The 16,474-nt window shown below is 39.0% G+C and overlaps 1 protein-coding gene across 6 annotated transcripts in view; it reads left to right on the top strand.

The window, feature by feature from the left end:
* Positions 1-16,474, top strand: part of otofa (otoferlin a) — a 75,102-nt gene that overhangs the window by 32,171 nt on the left and 26,457 nt on the right. For all 6 annotated transcript variants that reach the window (XM_071479401.1, XM_071479400.1, XM_071479398.1 and 3 more), the window contains exons 5-11: positions 852-1,051; positions 11,267-11,340; positions 11,795-11,921; positions 12,263-12,317; positions 14,112-14,243; positions 15,904-15,966; positions 16,378-16,462. In XM_071479401.1, the coding sequence (XP_071335502.1) occupies positions 852-1,051; positions 11,267-11,340; positions 11,795-11,921; positions 12,263-12,317; positions 14,112-14,243; positions 15,904-15,966; positions 16,378-16,462 (736 nt within the window). The remainder of the gene's footprint in view (positions 1-851; positions 1,052-11,266; positions 11,341-11,794; positions 11,922-12,262; positions 12,318-14,111; positions 14,244-15,903; positions 15,967-16,377; positions 16,463-16,474) is intronic.

Raw genomic sequence — 16,474 nt, 5'->3', positions numbered from 1 at the left:
AATTCCTCCAGCAAATACCAGACAGAGGAGATGATTTATAGTCTTGTTAAGGTGTCCTACATTGAGAGAGTTTTCTAAATACAACTAAATGGACTGATATAGACATCCCAAGACTAAGCCTTCAGGTGTTGTGTTGGCTGTTCTGTAATTTCACTGGATTATGTCAGTACGGGTTGGGTTTGGCAGTGGGTGCAGTGTTACACTATGTTATACTACATGTGTTGAGTGTAACAACAGCTAAAATGGAAAAAGCAAAACTATTACAACATTTTTATATACAAACATGAATGTACGGTGTACGTATATACAGTACAATGTATAAAACATTGTGCGATATCAAAATATCAGAAAACACAATGTGCCAAGAATGACTGTTTAATCAAATTGGATTTGGAGATGCAATTCAGAGGAAAATATCTGTGATATGCTTTGGCAAGCCTGAGCTCCTCCAGATTTATTAAATCAATTAAAAACGATCTTGACAGCTGAAGGAGCACAAATTATGACAGTCATTATAGCACTCTATAATCCAAACAAACAAATTGCGTTAGTGTCAGGGACATTAATTGTGTTTTGATTTTGGCATTGTGGGAGTTTCTAGATTAGACCTGTCACAAAGTCAGCTTTATTTTGTTGCAGGGATAATACAAACATCAAAAGCCCCTGAGGGGAGAAATAAACAGATCCGTCCAACAGGTGGAGGCAGATAATTTGGCAACTTTAGTTATTTCTAAAAATGTTTTGATATCTTCAAATGAAACAAGCGTTCCTCCAAATGCTTTGAAGTTAAATAACTGCACTGTTTGTTGTCTACTCATGCTCATTTTCATCAACTTCTCCGTCATTTTCAGACCAGTGTTACCATAGAAATAAGGTACCAGCCGATGGATGGCACAGTAGGAGTGTGGAGTGACGGGGAATTCCTGGATGTTCCTGACGACCGTGACGGGATGTTTGCCTTTGAAACTGACAGTTTGCTCTCTGGACAAAGCCACGGGTCCGGGACGTCCCCTGGACGATCCTTGCAGGGATCCATACCAACCTTCAGGAAGTGAGTCAAACATACAAATTATTTCCATGATAACATCATTGCATTACAGTACAGTGAACCAAGCTGTGAAATGCTGTTGATTTTGCCTCTGAATATTAATTTGATCTCCACAATAGCAAACAAGATGTTTTTGTTTTAATTACGTACTTCAGTTTTGAAGAGGTCATTAACAGTAACTGTACCATTGAGGCACACATGGGTGAATGGGTTGACAGATGGATCCAGCATTCATACACTGATGAAGCCTCATGCCGTCCAGCTGATGTAACATTATTGTGGACGGGGGTGCACAGAAATCCTAATGACAACATGCAGACCACCAGTAAACTTACTTGCCAGACACTATTGTAACGGCCAGAAAAGCACAGTTATGAGCAGATACTATTAACATTTTAGTGTATAATGTAGATGTGTCCATGGTCAATATTTGTGCAAAGATTTAATCAAACTTGAGTTATGCATAAAACAGTGAGCATTAGAAATAAAATTTACTTTAGATATTTGATATTTGAGCTCGTAATTATCTCTTGAGACAAATATGCATTTGGCACATTAGCATTTTACTCAACTTAAGTGTACAGAAGTGGGCATGTAGCTGTATTTGAGCCAAGCTCATGTAAACATTGTCATTGTCAGTTTCATGATTAGCATGATTAATGTCATGTTGTTCGATGGGATCCTTGTCTTTCAAAGGGACGGCATTGTAGGGATTGATACTATAGAAACCTTTACAAAGAACTTTCCCACTTAGCATTTATGGAGTTAAAAAAATAATTGTTATAATATTTGTCAGGTTTCATGAAAAAAAAGAAAAAACACTATGGCTAAAGTTACATGGTGTGAGTCATACAGTTTACAGTGCATTGCATATGGTAGTTCATAAAAACAGATAACTAGTCCCAGGCTGTACAAGGTTATATAGATTTAGTATGAAATAATGTGAGACTGTCTTCCCTGCAGGCTGCACACTTCCTCTTTGCTATGGTACTTGGTCTTTCTCTGTGGTTTGCTTGTCCTGATTTTGCTGAAAAGAATGTGAAATAATTTGTGGGTTGTATCGATCTCCACTGAGACCATCTGCACAGCCAGAGCCCTAAATCCATCATTATACTGCATGTTGAATGGGAGAGAGAAAAATTGCATCTATGTGTGTGTGTGTGTGTGTGTGTGTGTGTGTGTGTGTGGCTGAATGCTCTTGTGTATGGTTTAGTCTTTTGTTGACACTGAAAGCCCAAGTTGTGCTGTTTTACAGCATAAAGTTAAAAAAGTGTTCAGGGTCTACTGATAAGAGACCGGAAGCAGCCCAAGGAAAACAAGAAAAGTTGACTAATCTAAGTTTTGGAGCATCCCATGGGCATTGCATAACAGATACAGTGTTTGGATTCGGTTGACAAGGCAATACTGTAAAAGGGTTCAGTAAAAGTGGTGTGAAAGTAGTCACCAAAGTTGTGTAGCTAACACCTATATTCTGTATAGAATACAGCTTGTCTGATTATTAATTATGCTGTATTTCTAGTACATAAATTTACATTTCCTCAACCTTTTTCAGGTGAATAAGCCTCTGCCCTTGTTGCATAATGAGGGCACCTGTCGTGTAGTTGCTGTGATAGGACAGAGCTGTCAGTCAGACTTTATAAGAGCTGCCGTAGAGCTTTTGTCTTTGGGGAAAAATAGCAAATGAGTTGCTGAGAAAATGCTAATAACCTCCAACCTAGCCAACAAATCCAGCTCTAATCTGCCTCATACCAGTGTTGGCCAGACTGATGGGATTGTGGAGAGATTTTAAATAGCCTTACCACTTCTCATCCAAACCTTATGTATCTCGAATTACCTGCTGCTCAGTTTATCTCTGGTTGAGAGGTTTCCAGAATTAAACTTTCTGAAGATGTCCTGAAATGTGACACTTCCAGCCAGTGTTAATAGTCCATCTTCTGGTAATGATGCTTGAATGTACAGGAAATGATAACCTGGAATGACTTTCTTAATCCTCTGGGGAAGATGAGGAGGAGGAGGAGGAGAATGTCACAAGTTTAGCCTCAAGGTATATTTTCTGCAGCCATCTGTCTGCTTTTTCCTGATTCTTGTGTGTGGTTTTACCTCGTCTTTCATGCATATGTAATATGTCACAGCAATGTCACCTTAATAGTTAGTTTTCTATAAGTCTGATACATTTGATGAAGTCATGGGGAGATATGTGACTCTCCTAGGCATTAAATATAATAATCTCAGAACTTCTAAAGGGTTGTCATCAGCTGCTGGAAAACTTAACTTTGTTAAGATGAGAGTTATATTGAATTTCTAAAACACTGGAGAGGCAGACATGCAAATTCAGACTCCTGCATTAATTATGCACATATTGCTCTGAGTTTACACGTGAACACAGAGTCAAAGAACAAACAGAAGAATTGTGTCTACTTGGTACATGGAGCTCCACCCACTGCTGTCTATTTCTGTTGTGTCACCTGCAACGTAAAGGTCATGGGTGCTGCTTACAGAAGAGTTTGTACTCATTGCAGTTTTCAGTTTTTCATCAAATTTCATTATAACTGTAAAATATGACTGCAGTAAAGAGTAGATGGCTTGTTGGGGCATATTGGTTCCTCCTCATCCCCTTAATTGACTGAAATTGCAGTCGTACTTGACCATCCCACCGATACTGCTCCTACCTCTCCTCAACCTCCCTCCACATTGAGTCCAAGCCTGCAGGATGATTTATGGTGGAGCCCTATGGTGGAACGCATTTTATGCTATCTGCCACAATGAGTCGGCTTTGCAGGGGTTTTGTTATTCCTAATAAATAAATCACCTCCTGAGTGGTGTTGCTGCCAGTGAAGCAGATCTGCTGAATAGTGCATGCAGAGCTGCACATGTGCCAAGAATGAAAAGAATGGATTTAAGGCTCCAGTTGTCATTTGATCTGTGGACATCAAATGCTGAAAGATGGAATAATGAGGTAAAATTGGGGTTGACGTCGGAGTTTGATCCTATTTTCACACTGGTGCAATGGCTACAAAGACAGGATTTTATCTGCTGAAACAATGCATAAATTCATCGCCATTGCTCCACTGAAAGATACCGCTGTAAATAGTCATTGTGTTTATTCAAAGCATTGAAATATGTATGATTCATTTGCAAAACATCAAATCACTCAAAGCAATTCAGACTGAGCAAAGCTTTTGAAAGTCTAATTTACTCAAACAAGTGTTGATTTATTTATTATAATTTTTTGCCAAGTGTGTGATTCGTTCGTCCATCAGTGTAAACCGCTGTGTTCTCAAAGACAGCTCTGACATCACATGTTGATAAGGTATCATCACACAGCGCTGTGGCACAGGTGTTGTGTCATCTTTTATCTCACTCGTCTTTATCTCAGTGGGTCTGCTCACTGCAGCACTGACTCCCTGTGGAAACGATCATAACAGCAGATACGTCAGCTAATAAAGAAACCATGACATCCATATACAGTATAGATATATTTGTAAATAAAGTTCTTTCGCCTCTGCTATTACACGCATAGGTTGTTAAAGGCCCTAGCGACACTGGTCTTTTCACTTATGTTGCACTTATCCTCAGGACCAGTTTTGCCAACTTAGTGATTAGATTCAGCAACTTTTAAGACCCTTTAGTGACTAAAGCTGCCCACAACCAGATTTTCTTGTTAGTTAGTTCAGTCCATTAGTCGTCTCGTTGTTGCACCTTTTTGCTATTAATTTGATTATTCAAATATATATTTTTGGGAGGCATCAAAAAATGGTTGTCCAAGGCTGAGAAAAATATTATAAGTAATAATGCTAACACTGTGCTACATTACAGAGAAATACAAAACAGCAATAATGAGCCTCTAAAATATCATTTTTATAAGAGCATGCTCGATGGGAGCCTCCTTTTAATGACACTGGTGAAAGCAGTAATCATTCTGAATGTGTAGGGAACAACCAGCAAAGAGAAGCCATGTTTGAGGTCAGTGAATGATGAGTGAATGTTGGCCTTCAGAGTTTGCATGTGGCTTTCTCTGCGTCATCTCTTACCCTCTTGCAATTATTTGAAATTTAAATTTCATGGCGGTCTGCAGTTACTGTAACAGACTGTTGCGTTTGTCTGTGGAGTCCTGCTTGTGATGTGTTAGGAAAATAGAGAAGTTGTTGCTGCTGTTCATCGTACTACGTCTCCATGTCCTGTTTATTATCAAATTGCTAGTTAGGTGAACCCAAGACACATTACTATCTAATAACAAGAGGGACCAGTCATATAAACCATGTCTCTCTGTGACTGACTGAGAGACTCAGTGTTGCCAGTTCCTCTGTAATCTGATCTATTTTCCTCAATGTGACCAACCAGCCAATCAAAACTTGGTTGATTAAGACTCTTCTCATCGGCTAATGTTTAGTCGAAACTTCTTAATGTTAATTATTACATTAGTAATTTAAAAACCCTGTGTTGGTGTGCAGGGCCTTTAAGAGACTATTTTTTATATCTGGAAAATAATATTGTGTTTCGAACTATAAACCTCAGATAAGCAGTAGGTACTGTTATTATTGATGTCAAATATGAATCAGCGGTCTCCTGATGCAAGTTGTAATACACAGTTATTGTGCACTGTGGCAAGCTTTCATCTTTCAAATGTAAGTCCTTGTCAGCAAATGAGAAATCTTCAGATCAGTGAATCGAGACATTGCTGACACACCGGATTCACAGATAAGGCTTTACAGAGTCCCTTTCTGTTGGGAGCTCTGAGCCATAAAAATAGATTCAAAGTTTAATTTTTTATCTATGCAATCATAAAAATGTGAGTTGTCATTTTCAATCCTTCATACTTGCTTTTAAATCATCTGCAGTTTGTTTTCTCCTGCTTGTCTCCTTCTGCTGAGACAGATGCTGGATTGAAGCAGTTGTCTATTGAATCTTTGACATTTCTTGTTTCTTCTGGTGTAGCTGTATTCTCTCAAGGGACTGCTCTGTTTTTCAGCTCTGCTGTTATGTTTTGCTGTGGCTTGCAGTGGTTCTTAGTCTTGATGTGCAAATGTGAACACTTTGAGTGAGTTTGTATCACTTTTATCACACTGTTCAATTTTTTTTTTTTTTTTTTTTTGGTGCAAGCCCTGACAACATGAAGACATGCCTCTTGGAGTAAATCCTGATTTCTGGTATCACCTGTGTGTTTGTCCCAGATAGGAATTGTTAAGTCCTAGGATTTAGTGGAGTTGTTTACTTATTAGAGTTGATTATTTATAAGATTACGTAAAAGGAAATGTCCTTGGAATCCCTCAGACGTCATCTGGGATGTCGAGAAAACAGGAACATTTTGTCTTGGAAAATCTTTGAAGCAGTCTTAGTCATAGCGTATCATCCAGAGACTTTTTTTGTTCAAGCCCAGTTGATGCAATAACAGATTAAAAAATGCAAGAGTGCTATTTTGGAGTGGATATTAAAATTTTAAAAGTGATGCATGTTCATAGAAAAGCTGGTTGTTGGGTATTACACATTCTCATACTCCTTCCTTCTTCTTCTTTTCTTTTTTCTTGTTTCTTGTTTCTTCTGTCTGTGTTATGTAGAAAGTCTTCCTTTATTGCCTAAATCATACACACAAACACATTGTAAAATACTGTAGAAGTATATTTATTCTATATATAGACACACACGCACACAAAATCACAAATAAATGCACAATATGGCCCAAAGATGTTTTGTTTGCTGTATGTAGGCCACAGGGGCTCAAAGCTTTCTTTTGGGTGTGTCGGCATTAAACTTTCATAAGCTTCTAACTCTGTGACACTAATGAGGGTAAAGTTATGAGCAACACTCAGAGGATCACAGGCAAAGAATATCAGTTACTAATTCAGTGAACTTTCCTGATGACAAATGAAGTGGCTACACAAAAGTACTTGAGAAGAGGTGTCAGTTGTGTCAGTATCACAGACATAAATGATATTGATATTCTGTTTTATCTGCCGTTGTCATGTAAAAGTTGAGGTGTCACCACAGTCAGAGTGGAAAGTTGGGAAAATATTACTGGATGCCCTAAGCAGAGGAAGAAGTCTGCCAACAAAAACAAATCAAGTACTATGAGAGAGAGAGAGAGACAGAGAGAGAGAGAGAGAGAGAGAGAGAGAGGACTGCAGAGTGTTCAATAAGGTTTCAGAGCAGAGAGTTCTTGGTTTAGCGAGAGTTTCTTCTTATCAGGTAGAGCTGATCTTTGTCTGGCTCCAGTCCAGGTGATCCTGGAAGCACCGATATATGTGCATCCAATCCATGTGTCTGAGGGAGACAGAACAGGTGTGTGTGTAGTGTATCTCACTGAGTTCCATTCAACAGAGCCTCTAGAGCAGAACATACAGCACAGCCTATTTCAATGAATTATTGATCACTGACGGGCTATTTTTTATCTTCCCTTTATTCATTTATTTTCATCTGAATGGGAGTTTTGTGCAGTGGTTGAGAGAGTCCAACACAGTGAAGACAACACAATACGCAAGCAAATAAAGAAAACATCGCCACCTTGTATACTCTATATCATATTTAGATATAAGCAATGAGAATAGCTGAAACTCAAGCAAATTTAAAAACACACTGACCTATTTGAAAACGCTGGAAAAAAGTAACTCAGAGATGAGACATTATTAACAAGCATTTGACCAAACAGACAACTGGATTCATCTGAGTAAATTAAAAAATTAAATAGTTCTCTCCTTGACTCACATCTACATAAAGCTTGTGATTACAAGATCAAGTTGCCCTCATTGTTGAAACTTTTGAACTTGTAGACATTCACATGTTTACACTGAGTACTGTCTTTATCTTCTTTGATGAACTGCTCAAGTTCTCAGTGAGACTGACAAATAGAAACACAGGGTGTCACCATCTCTGCCGTCACTCAGCCAGTTGCCCAAGTTGGCTGGTCACATGACATGCCATACATGGCATACCCACTCCTGAGCTTTCGAGTCTAATGCCTCCCCCATAATGGCCGGCTTGGTTGACGGCGACTGATACTGTGATACTGCCTATCCACCATTTCTTTACTCATGCACACGTGTACTTGTTTGACCTCCTACTGCTATCTAAGTTCAAAGCCAGACCGCCGGAGTTGACTTCAATTCACTCACCTGTCCTCCGCTGCTTATCCCACTGCTTGACATGCACATTAAAGATGAATTCATAAATGTGAGTAAAATGTTCTGCGCACAGTTTGAAAAACCCTACTTTACAGGGGAGATGGAAATTGAGCCGCCAGGTACCAGCAATAAACCTTGGGAATAATTTTGCTTCAGTTAGATCATTCATCTTTCCTGCAATTTACACGTGTAATGAGGCAATTTATTCATGCTTTCATGTATTATTGATTCGCCCACAATCCCACCCAGACATACTGTACAGTTCATTTTCTCCTTTGAGCACATGTGCATATGCTCTGTTCCTTTTAGATATGCAAAAGCTGTGCTTTGTATACAGCAGTGTTCTTGTTATTTCTTTATCTACAAAGCTTGAATGAACTTAACATGTTATTCAAGGTGTTTGTTTGCGTTTGGTTGATATGCAGTGCTTCGATCTGTCTATGATACATTTAAAGGATTTATTTCAGACAAAGGAAAAGGAGAAAGAAAATAATAGATACAACGTCCTTTTGAATTCTTAGCCTCAAGTTCTTAACAAATTGCCCCTTCTCTCTATTTTCTTTTAAAGTTTAACATTTCGTGAGTCTTACCTGCAAACTTTCTAACTTCCTGCAAACTTCCACAGTGTGAATTTGCATATTTCCATTTCTCTAATTGGAAAACACACGTGAACTTTCTTTGCGATGTCACTGACATCTTTGAAAATTTCGTCATTAAAGACGGCTTAGAGAGATGGAAAAAAAACTCCCGGTTTATCTAATTTTCAAGTCAGACATGGCCTCCTGCTGGAAGCATTTGTCTCTGATCTTTGTCCTTGTGTTCGTCTTTAAATCAGCTCAGCAAAGGAAAAGAAAAGAGAGTTGGGGGGGGGGGGTCAGAAAACATTCATGTGAATCATTTTTCCAAAGGCATTGTGGGTTATTCTGGAAGGAAGTGTAGTTCTTACAAGAAGAAAAGAAAAGTGAGTTTCTCTGGTGAAGACACAGCTACAGATTGTGTGTTAATTCAGCTTTTACACCTTTACATACCTTTATGATGAGTGAAACTTTTGCTTGACTTGTCTACATTCACTCAGGCGTGCTGTGAGCACCAGTGGGCACATTGTGAGAGTTGAAGATTGTAGCTCCCACAAGGTTAAACATTTATTTTGGGATTATTAGCACCTTGTTTTATGATCAAGAGGTTAGGTTTACTGTACTTTTGATGTTAAATTGATGTTAATCCTCCAAGCAATGCACATTACAACGTCCTCACTGCTGTTGTACTACTATACTAGTTTAAATGTGTGTTTGTGTGTTTGTGGCTGCACCAGGGTGACATAATAACATTTCTTCTTTGTAATAAAAAAATATAAAAGTACGACATTACATGAAGTTTGAATTGAACACTGAAGACTGTCTGGACTTGTCTGAGGCTCATTTTCATGCATAGAGCCCCACCCACTCCATCCCTCTCCTCTACCTCCTCCTCTCTTTGTATCTCAAACCGTGTACGTCCACCTCTTTCTCTCTCCCTCCCCTCCCCTCCTCTATCCTTCATCATCCACTCATCACCTTATCTGCCTGCTTGGTCTGTATATGCACCTGACGGTGGAAGAATGTGGAAATATTGTTAAAAATAGGAAGAAGCTAGGAGCAGATTTATGGTGATCTGACCTCTCTGTGGAGTTGAGTAGGATCAGTGGGGTCTTTCATGTGGTATGTATGGAAAACACCCTTTACACATTGTGTGTGTGCATGTTTCTTTTGGTACCCTGTTGTTGAATTTCAAGGTGACGAGGAGATGGGCTGTATTACTGGAACATCTGAATTTGCAGCTACAGTAATTAGGGTCGCAGCTGACAATTGTTTTCAGTATTGATTCATTATCTTTCAGTTATACAGTTAACCACAGATCAGTCTAAAGATCAGATCAGTCTAAAAAGGGCCATAAAATAAGGAAAATGCCCATCACAAGAGTGGACAAGAGTTCAAGGAGATGTTACAAATTCAGATACAAACTCAAAAATATTCAATTTACAATCAAACAGAACTGAAAGAGCTGCAGAGGCTCTTATTAATGAACTTTGTATCATTAGAAGAATTAATTGATCTAACTTTTTTAGTTGCATTTAAAGATCTTTTCCAAGGTGTTCTTCAAAACTTTTCATGCAGGCTCTGCCAGTTCTATGAACCTGCCCATCAGTTGTAAATAAAGTCAAACTGTGTTTAATAGACAGGATGGAGGCCGGGAATTCAAAGAGCGTATCTGTAAAGGCGAATGGCCTTGATTTGATTTGACTGGAAAAGCTTTTCACCTTTACTTTGATGTGTGATTCTTCAGTCTTTCTTGACTTCTATTCCAGGTCTTTGAGCCCCAGGCTTTTGCCTTTAAATCATGCTTGGCACTCAGCCATAAACCTATCAGATGAGATGTTGATGATGACACATTTCTGTAAAAACCATCAGGTTCTCCATATTCCGTGAAATTAGGTTGAAGGTTGCCTTTTGAATAATGGGGGGAGAGATCGAAGCAGAAACTGGGCTCTGATGCACTCAACTCTGAATGCTTGAGCAAACAAAAGAAAAACCTTCCTATTCATTAATACTCTGACATGTATCCATATCCGCAGCAAATTGGACGGTCACACTCATTTTTAATTATTAAGGCCTCTCATTTGTCGTCCCACTGCTGACATCACAAGCTCTTTGTTGTTGTGGTGATATGTGATCCAGATAATATCAATGTGGAGACACTGGATACTCTTGTTTTGTGATTGAGGGTCTGGAGAATTGATGATTGGGGGGGGGGGTAAATCAACTGGAATTAAATGTCTAGCCAGGTTACAAAGATGTCCATGATATATGGACCTTATGTATGGTGTTGAGTTGCATTTTGATTATGTCCAGCGGTCAGTGGGGTTTTCACTGAAGTGAAGTTCAGCACTTAATGTTAATCACTCTCCTCTGAGGGTCTGGGCTGACTGATGGGGGGTAAATTTGACACACATTGAGTTGGTTGATCCGAGGATGGATCAGCAGTGAATCAAACACAAGTTCACCTTCATGACATCAGTTCCCCCTCCCTCTCCCCTCCCATCTGCTGTCTCTTTCTCCTCCACCAGAGCAGGGAAGGGAGTTTTCTCAGCCATGAAGCTCGGCAAGATCAAGAGCTCTAAAGACGATCACAAGAAAGCAGGTAAAACAACAAACAACCTAAAATTGGAAGTTAACATGTTGAAACCTATTGCTTAAGTTTTCTTTGATAAAACGAGCAATGATAAAAATGACCTCTCATAACCGCGGCCATGGCTGGATTTTAGTCGCTCCTCCCCAAGAAAATGTGGACATCAAAATAAAGTCTCAAAACCTTTTTAATGTTTGGAATTTTGAAAACCATGCTAATAATTAAGAGTTAAACTGTATTATCTGTAAGTTTTGTTTTCCACCATAAAGGTCTAAATATTGTCTCAAGCTTTCATCATACTTTCTGGAATAAAATGCTGATGGGGAACTAATGAATCATTTATTCATGCATAGACTTAAAAGTGGTGGAATTTGTAAGCATGGAATATAAAAAAGTACTGGAAACATTTAAGATATACACCCAGTGTTAGTTGTAATAGTTGATTTGCTCGATTGAAATTGTCCAGATGAGCCGGCGGTCCTGGACATGGAGGACTTGGACAGGAAGGCAATGCGTCTTGCTGGGACACTGGACCCAGACACCATCTCTCTGGCCTCTGTCACCGCTGTCACCACCAACGTGTCAAATAAGAGGTAGGATATGTTCATGCACTGACTCATGTGCACAGACATGGTAGAGGAAAGCACTCAAACAGGCACAGAGACTTAATGGCCTCTCTGTCAGTGTTGTACATCTCAAACTGCTGATGCCGAGGAATACATTCAAGCAGACTGCACAGTGCTTCCATTTAATAGCATATATTTCCAGATTTAAACTTATTTTTAGTGAGAAGATGGAAAAATGAGAGTAATCACATTTTAACATTCAAACCTAAAATGGAGCTCATGCCCCTGTGCTCACTCAGTTTTCTCTGTAATCTGTCAATCTGCCATAAAAAAATTACTGATTATATGTATTGTTTGTGTTTGTTCAGGTCAAAGCCAGACATCAAGATGGAACCGAGCTCTGGACGACCAGTAGATTATCAGGTGTGTGTGTGTGTGTGTGTGTGTGTACATGTGTGAGTGTGTGTGTGTGTGTTTCTGGATGTTGGTCTGTGATTACATAAGCACTTGTATGCCTTTGTTCCTGCATATCTGCACATACTAGGGAGGAATATTGATGGATATGGGTCTGGGTGTGGGTATTAGTGTGTATCTTCTTGTCCACCTCTGTCTACTTGTGTTAAGATTTTTTTTAATCATAAAGTTAGTCTGTGACCATGTGTATGTATATAGGTATGTTTCTAATGTGATAATATGTCTGAGATTATGATGTAGCCTGTGACAGGCATAACATAAGGTAAAGGAAGAAGCTGGAGTGTAGCTTCCATGGAAGAGCAAATTATTCTTTAAAGTACTGCTGGATAGAAATATCCTTAGGATTGTGGGTAGTAGTCTATTCTCCCTCTTGGCGAGTGTAAGACGACAAGATCGATGCCATTTTCATATTTGTGCGTTAAGCGCTGAGCTGGGGCCTGGAGGCGAGTAGCTTAGCTTATCATAAAGACTGGAGGCAGATGGTAACAGCTAGCCTGGCTCTTTTTAATGTTTAAAAAATCCACCTCCCAGCTTCCCTCAAACTCACTAATTAACAAGTTGAATCTTCTTATCTCAGTGTAACTATTTGTTGGCGAGCAGCAGAGACACTGCACAGAACCTTCTCCCCTAAAACCACACACTGTCATTTTCACATTTGTATATTGATTGAACTAACGAGATAGAGTGTGTTAATGTGCAAGCTTTAGAGGTGCCAGTAGGTGGATTTCTGAACTTTGAAAGGGGATGAGCTACCCCATACCCCACGCTACCACATACCCCATGCTAAGCCAAGCTAAGTTAGTTGTCTCCTGGCTCTAGCTCCATACTTATAGCAGACATTATATGAAAATATACTTGTTTACTTTCTTGCAGAGACATGTATGAGAAGATTAATACCACAATTACATCTTTCCATTAATATAAGACTGCGGTCAGCAGCCGGTTAGCTTAGCGCAAAGGCTGAAAATAGGGAGAAACAGCTAGCCTTGCTCTTTCTAGAGATAACAGAATCTGCCTAGCAGCACCTCTGAAGCTCACTAACATGTTTAGCTTGCTTGTTTAGTGTGTACAAAAAACAATGTGATAAAGTGTGTTTTGCAATTTTCCGTTTTACTGAGGTGTTTTGTCGACCTGTGTGTCATATATTTATATATTCACAACTGCATCTTTGCTTTATTTATGCTTTAGGCTGTTTGCTTGCTGTGACTACCACACTAAATGTATTACATCACAACATCATTAAAAGATATAAAAGAATAATTGTGGACACAGTGTAACTGTCCTCCAGTACAAGCCCATGGCCTATTTTCATGACCTATTTAACTTAAAAACATGAACACATTTACACACCAGTCAAGTCAAGTAAAGTCTTGGTGGGACTGTGAGTTGCAGGCTCATCCTCTCTTTCGCTCTTCTTTATTTCTCCCTGTTTAGCTGCATCATCTAAAGACTAATTAAACCAGAGGGATGTTATGTTGCTTGAATCCTGAAACCTTTCACAGAGTCAGAGTGAAATCACAGGCTAAAACAGTAAAATCTAGTAAAAGCTCTCACTGCCTGGAATCGGCATCATTAGAGACTCTGACAGACCAGTTTGGATTCTTTGCCTTTTAATTGTCCTCGGGGTAATTATTGTCTAGTTGCTTGATTAATGACGATAGTATCGCTGCTGGTTGATTCTCTGTTGGAGAGGAGTCAGCTTGTTGCGGCTCTCGGATCTAACGTGTTAATATCTCCCATCAGATCAGCATCACAGTGATCGAGGCTCGGCAGCTGATAGGGCTCAACATGGACCCTGTGGTGTGTGTGGAGATTGGAGATGACAAGAAGTACACGTCTATGAAGGAGTCCACCAACTGCCCGTACTACAATGAGGTCAGACTTGAAGCTTTAAAAATGTTTATGTAACATAACTAACTTCCTTTTTTACCTCTGACTGTCAGCATCACTATGTTGCTCATATTCTTCATATGTTGTTTTTCCAATGCCATGTCCACAATCAATGCACTACTCTAGTCATGGCAGTGAAGAGACAAACTGCCTTAAATCATATCCTGGCAAACACTGAGGTGCCCCTGAGATTTGTTGTTGGAGCAGGTTGAAATTCAATACAGAGTAATGACTCATCTGCAAAGGTAGAAACACCATTCTATGGTGCATGAAATTGATTGTACTGCATACACAGACCAAAAAAAATGAAACCAATCCAATTCCGTAAAATAGTGCAATACTTTATTTTGTGGCTATAATCACACATTTGACTGCATAATTTGAGTGGCTTTGATAACAGTTTGTCACATGAATAGTCGTATGTGAAAGCAGTCACCTACGCATTTTAGCATTTCATTGTTTTCGTCGTCACCATATCACCATGAAAGGTTATAATAGTCCGGATAATTTTATCATACAGTGAATGTATCTCATGCCAGTGACGCAGTCAGAAGCAGGAGATGTTTCCCGACATGAAGGCATCAGTCAGTACCTCTTGTCCTCTTGTCTTATCTGCAGATTTCGGGGGTAAATATATCCCAGACAAGCACACAGTAAAATACAGGAAGGATGCCGTCAGTCATTGTTCTCCTTGATGGTCTAATGTAGTAATGATTTACTGACTTTGAAATATGACACATACCACTCTTAACTAGAGAGTAGCTCCTGAACAGCAGAGAAATCCCTCTTGGTGGAAGTGTTAGTCAGTAGTGATGAGAATCACTGTGGACTGTGTCCTGCAGGGACTGGAAGAGTCAGTTTGTCTGCTATCGATTTGTTTGTCTAAAAATCCCCTGTGGACAAATTGGAAATCAGAGTGACTGAGATAATAGACCTTTAAGCTCTCTGTCCTCGTATTGAGACGCATGTTGGTTCTAGTTTATTCAGTGCCTGAGAATTATTATGTCATCACATTTCATGTGTTTCTGTCAAAATGTTTTTGTTCCCAATCCTTTAATATTGATTGTCTTTCAAAACAGATTCTGAATTCATCTTTATTTTCATTTTGTTTTTGTCAATTTTCCTGTTACACAAGTCATCTGCATAATAATTAACATGTAACAAACACCACACGTAAAAAGAAACTGAACTAAGCAAAGTTGCAAAGTGATCTTGTGACACCCATAAGACTTATTGATGTGTCTCAGTCTGTAGATTTTGGCAGAGGCATGGAAAGACATTGAGGCAGACGTGGAAATTAACCATTTCTTTTCAAGTCTCTAGCATCTAAAGAATTGAGAATTGGAGGGGCTCCTGCATGCGTTCATATAAAATGTGTTATTAAAGATTCACTACTCTGTTTGGGTCTTCCTGTGTGTTTTCTGCGCATCATCAAAAAAAAAAAAAACACCGCCCAACAAAGGCAGAAGACATGTTAACGAAAATATTGTCTCAGTTCCTCGATATTTTCTGAACTTCAGAGTTATCTAGAGAAAACTGTTGACACTTTTCAGTTGCAGAGAAAATCTAAAGGAAGAATATGTTTTCTAATGGAGGGATAAGTGAATACATTTTGATGAGCAAACCTTTTCTCCACTCTCTGCAGTATTTCGTCTTTGACTTCCATGTCCCTCCCCATGTTATGTTCGACAAGATCATCAAGCTCTCAGTAAGTAATGTGCAACCCAAAAGCACACACTGCACTCCAACATAACAAACTGTTACCACTTTTTTTCCTTCTTTGATAAAAGTTTTTATGCATCAATTGTGAACATTACTTTATTGAGATTTCAGATCTGCACTTTAGATTTTAGAGCTGAAAATACAGAAAATAATATAACACTTAGATACTCTGAGGCACAGGGAAGAGTAGATATTACCAACATAATAAGCTGTTTCTGGTTTTTGTATTAATAAAGCTAAATAATTATCTAAGAGAGTCGCTGATTATGTTTAATGTAAAAGACTGAAGAAATTATTAACATTGAATGAATGTCTTCCCATAGCATTCAAAGGTTATGTATTGAGTGTTCTTAATGAATTTTATGTTAATATTTTATTCTCAATTCTGTCTAACTAGGTGATTCACTCTAAAAACCTTCTTCGGAGTGGGACATTGGTGGGAACCTTCAAGATGGATGTTGGGACCGTTTACTCTCAACCTGGTAAAGTACAAG

This window comes from Trachinotus anak, unplaced genomic scaffold (assembly GCF_046630095.1).
Source record: "Trachinotus anak isolate AG129_WGS33_773 ecotype Australia unplaced genomic scaffold, CSIRO_AGI_Tana_v1 ptg000005l, whole genome shotgun sequence".
NCBI lineage: Eukaryota > Metazoa > Chordata > Actinopteri > Carangiformes > Carangidae > Trachinotus > Trachinotus anak.
This window is presented reverse-complemented; position numbering and strand designations above follow the sequence as displayed.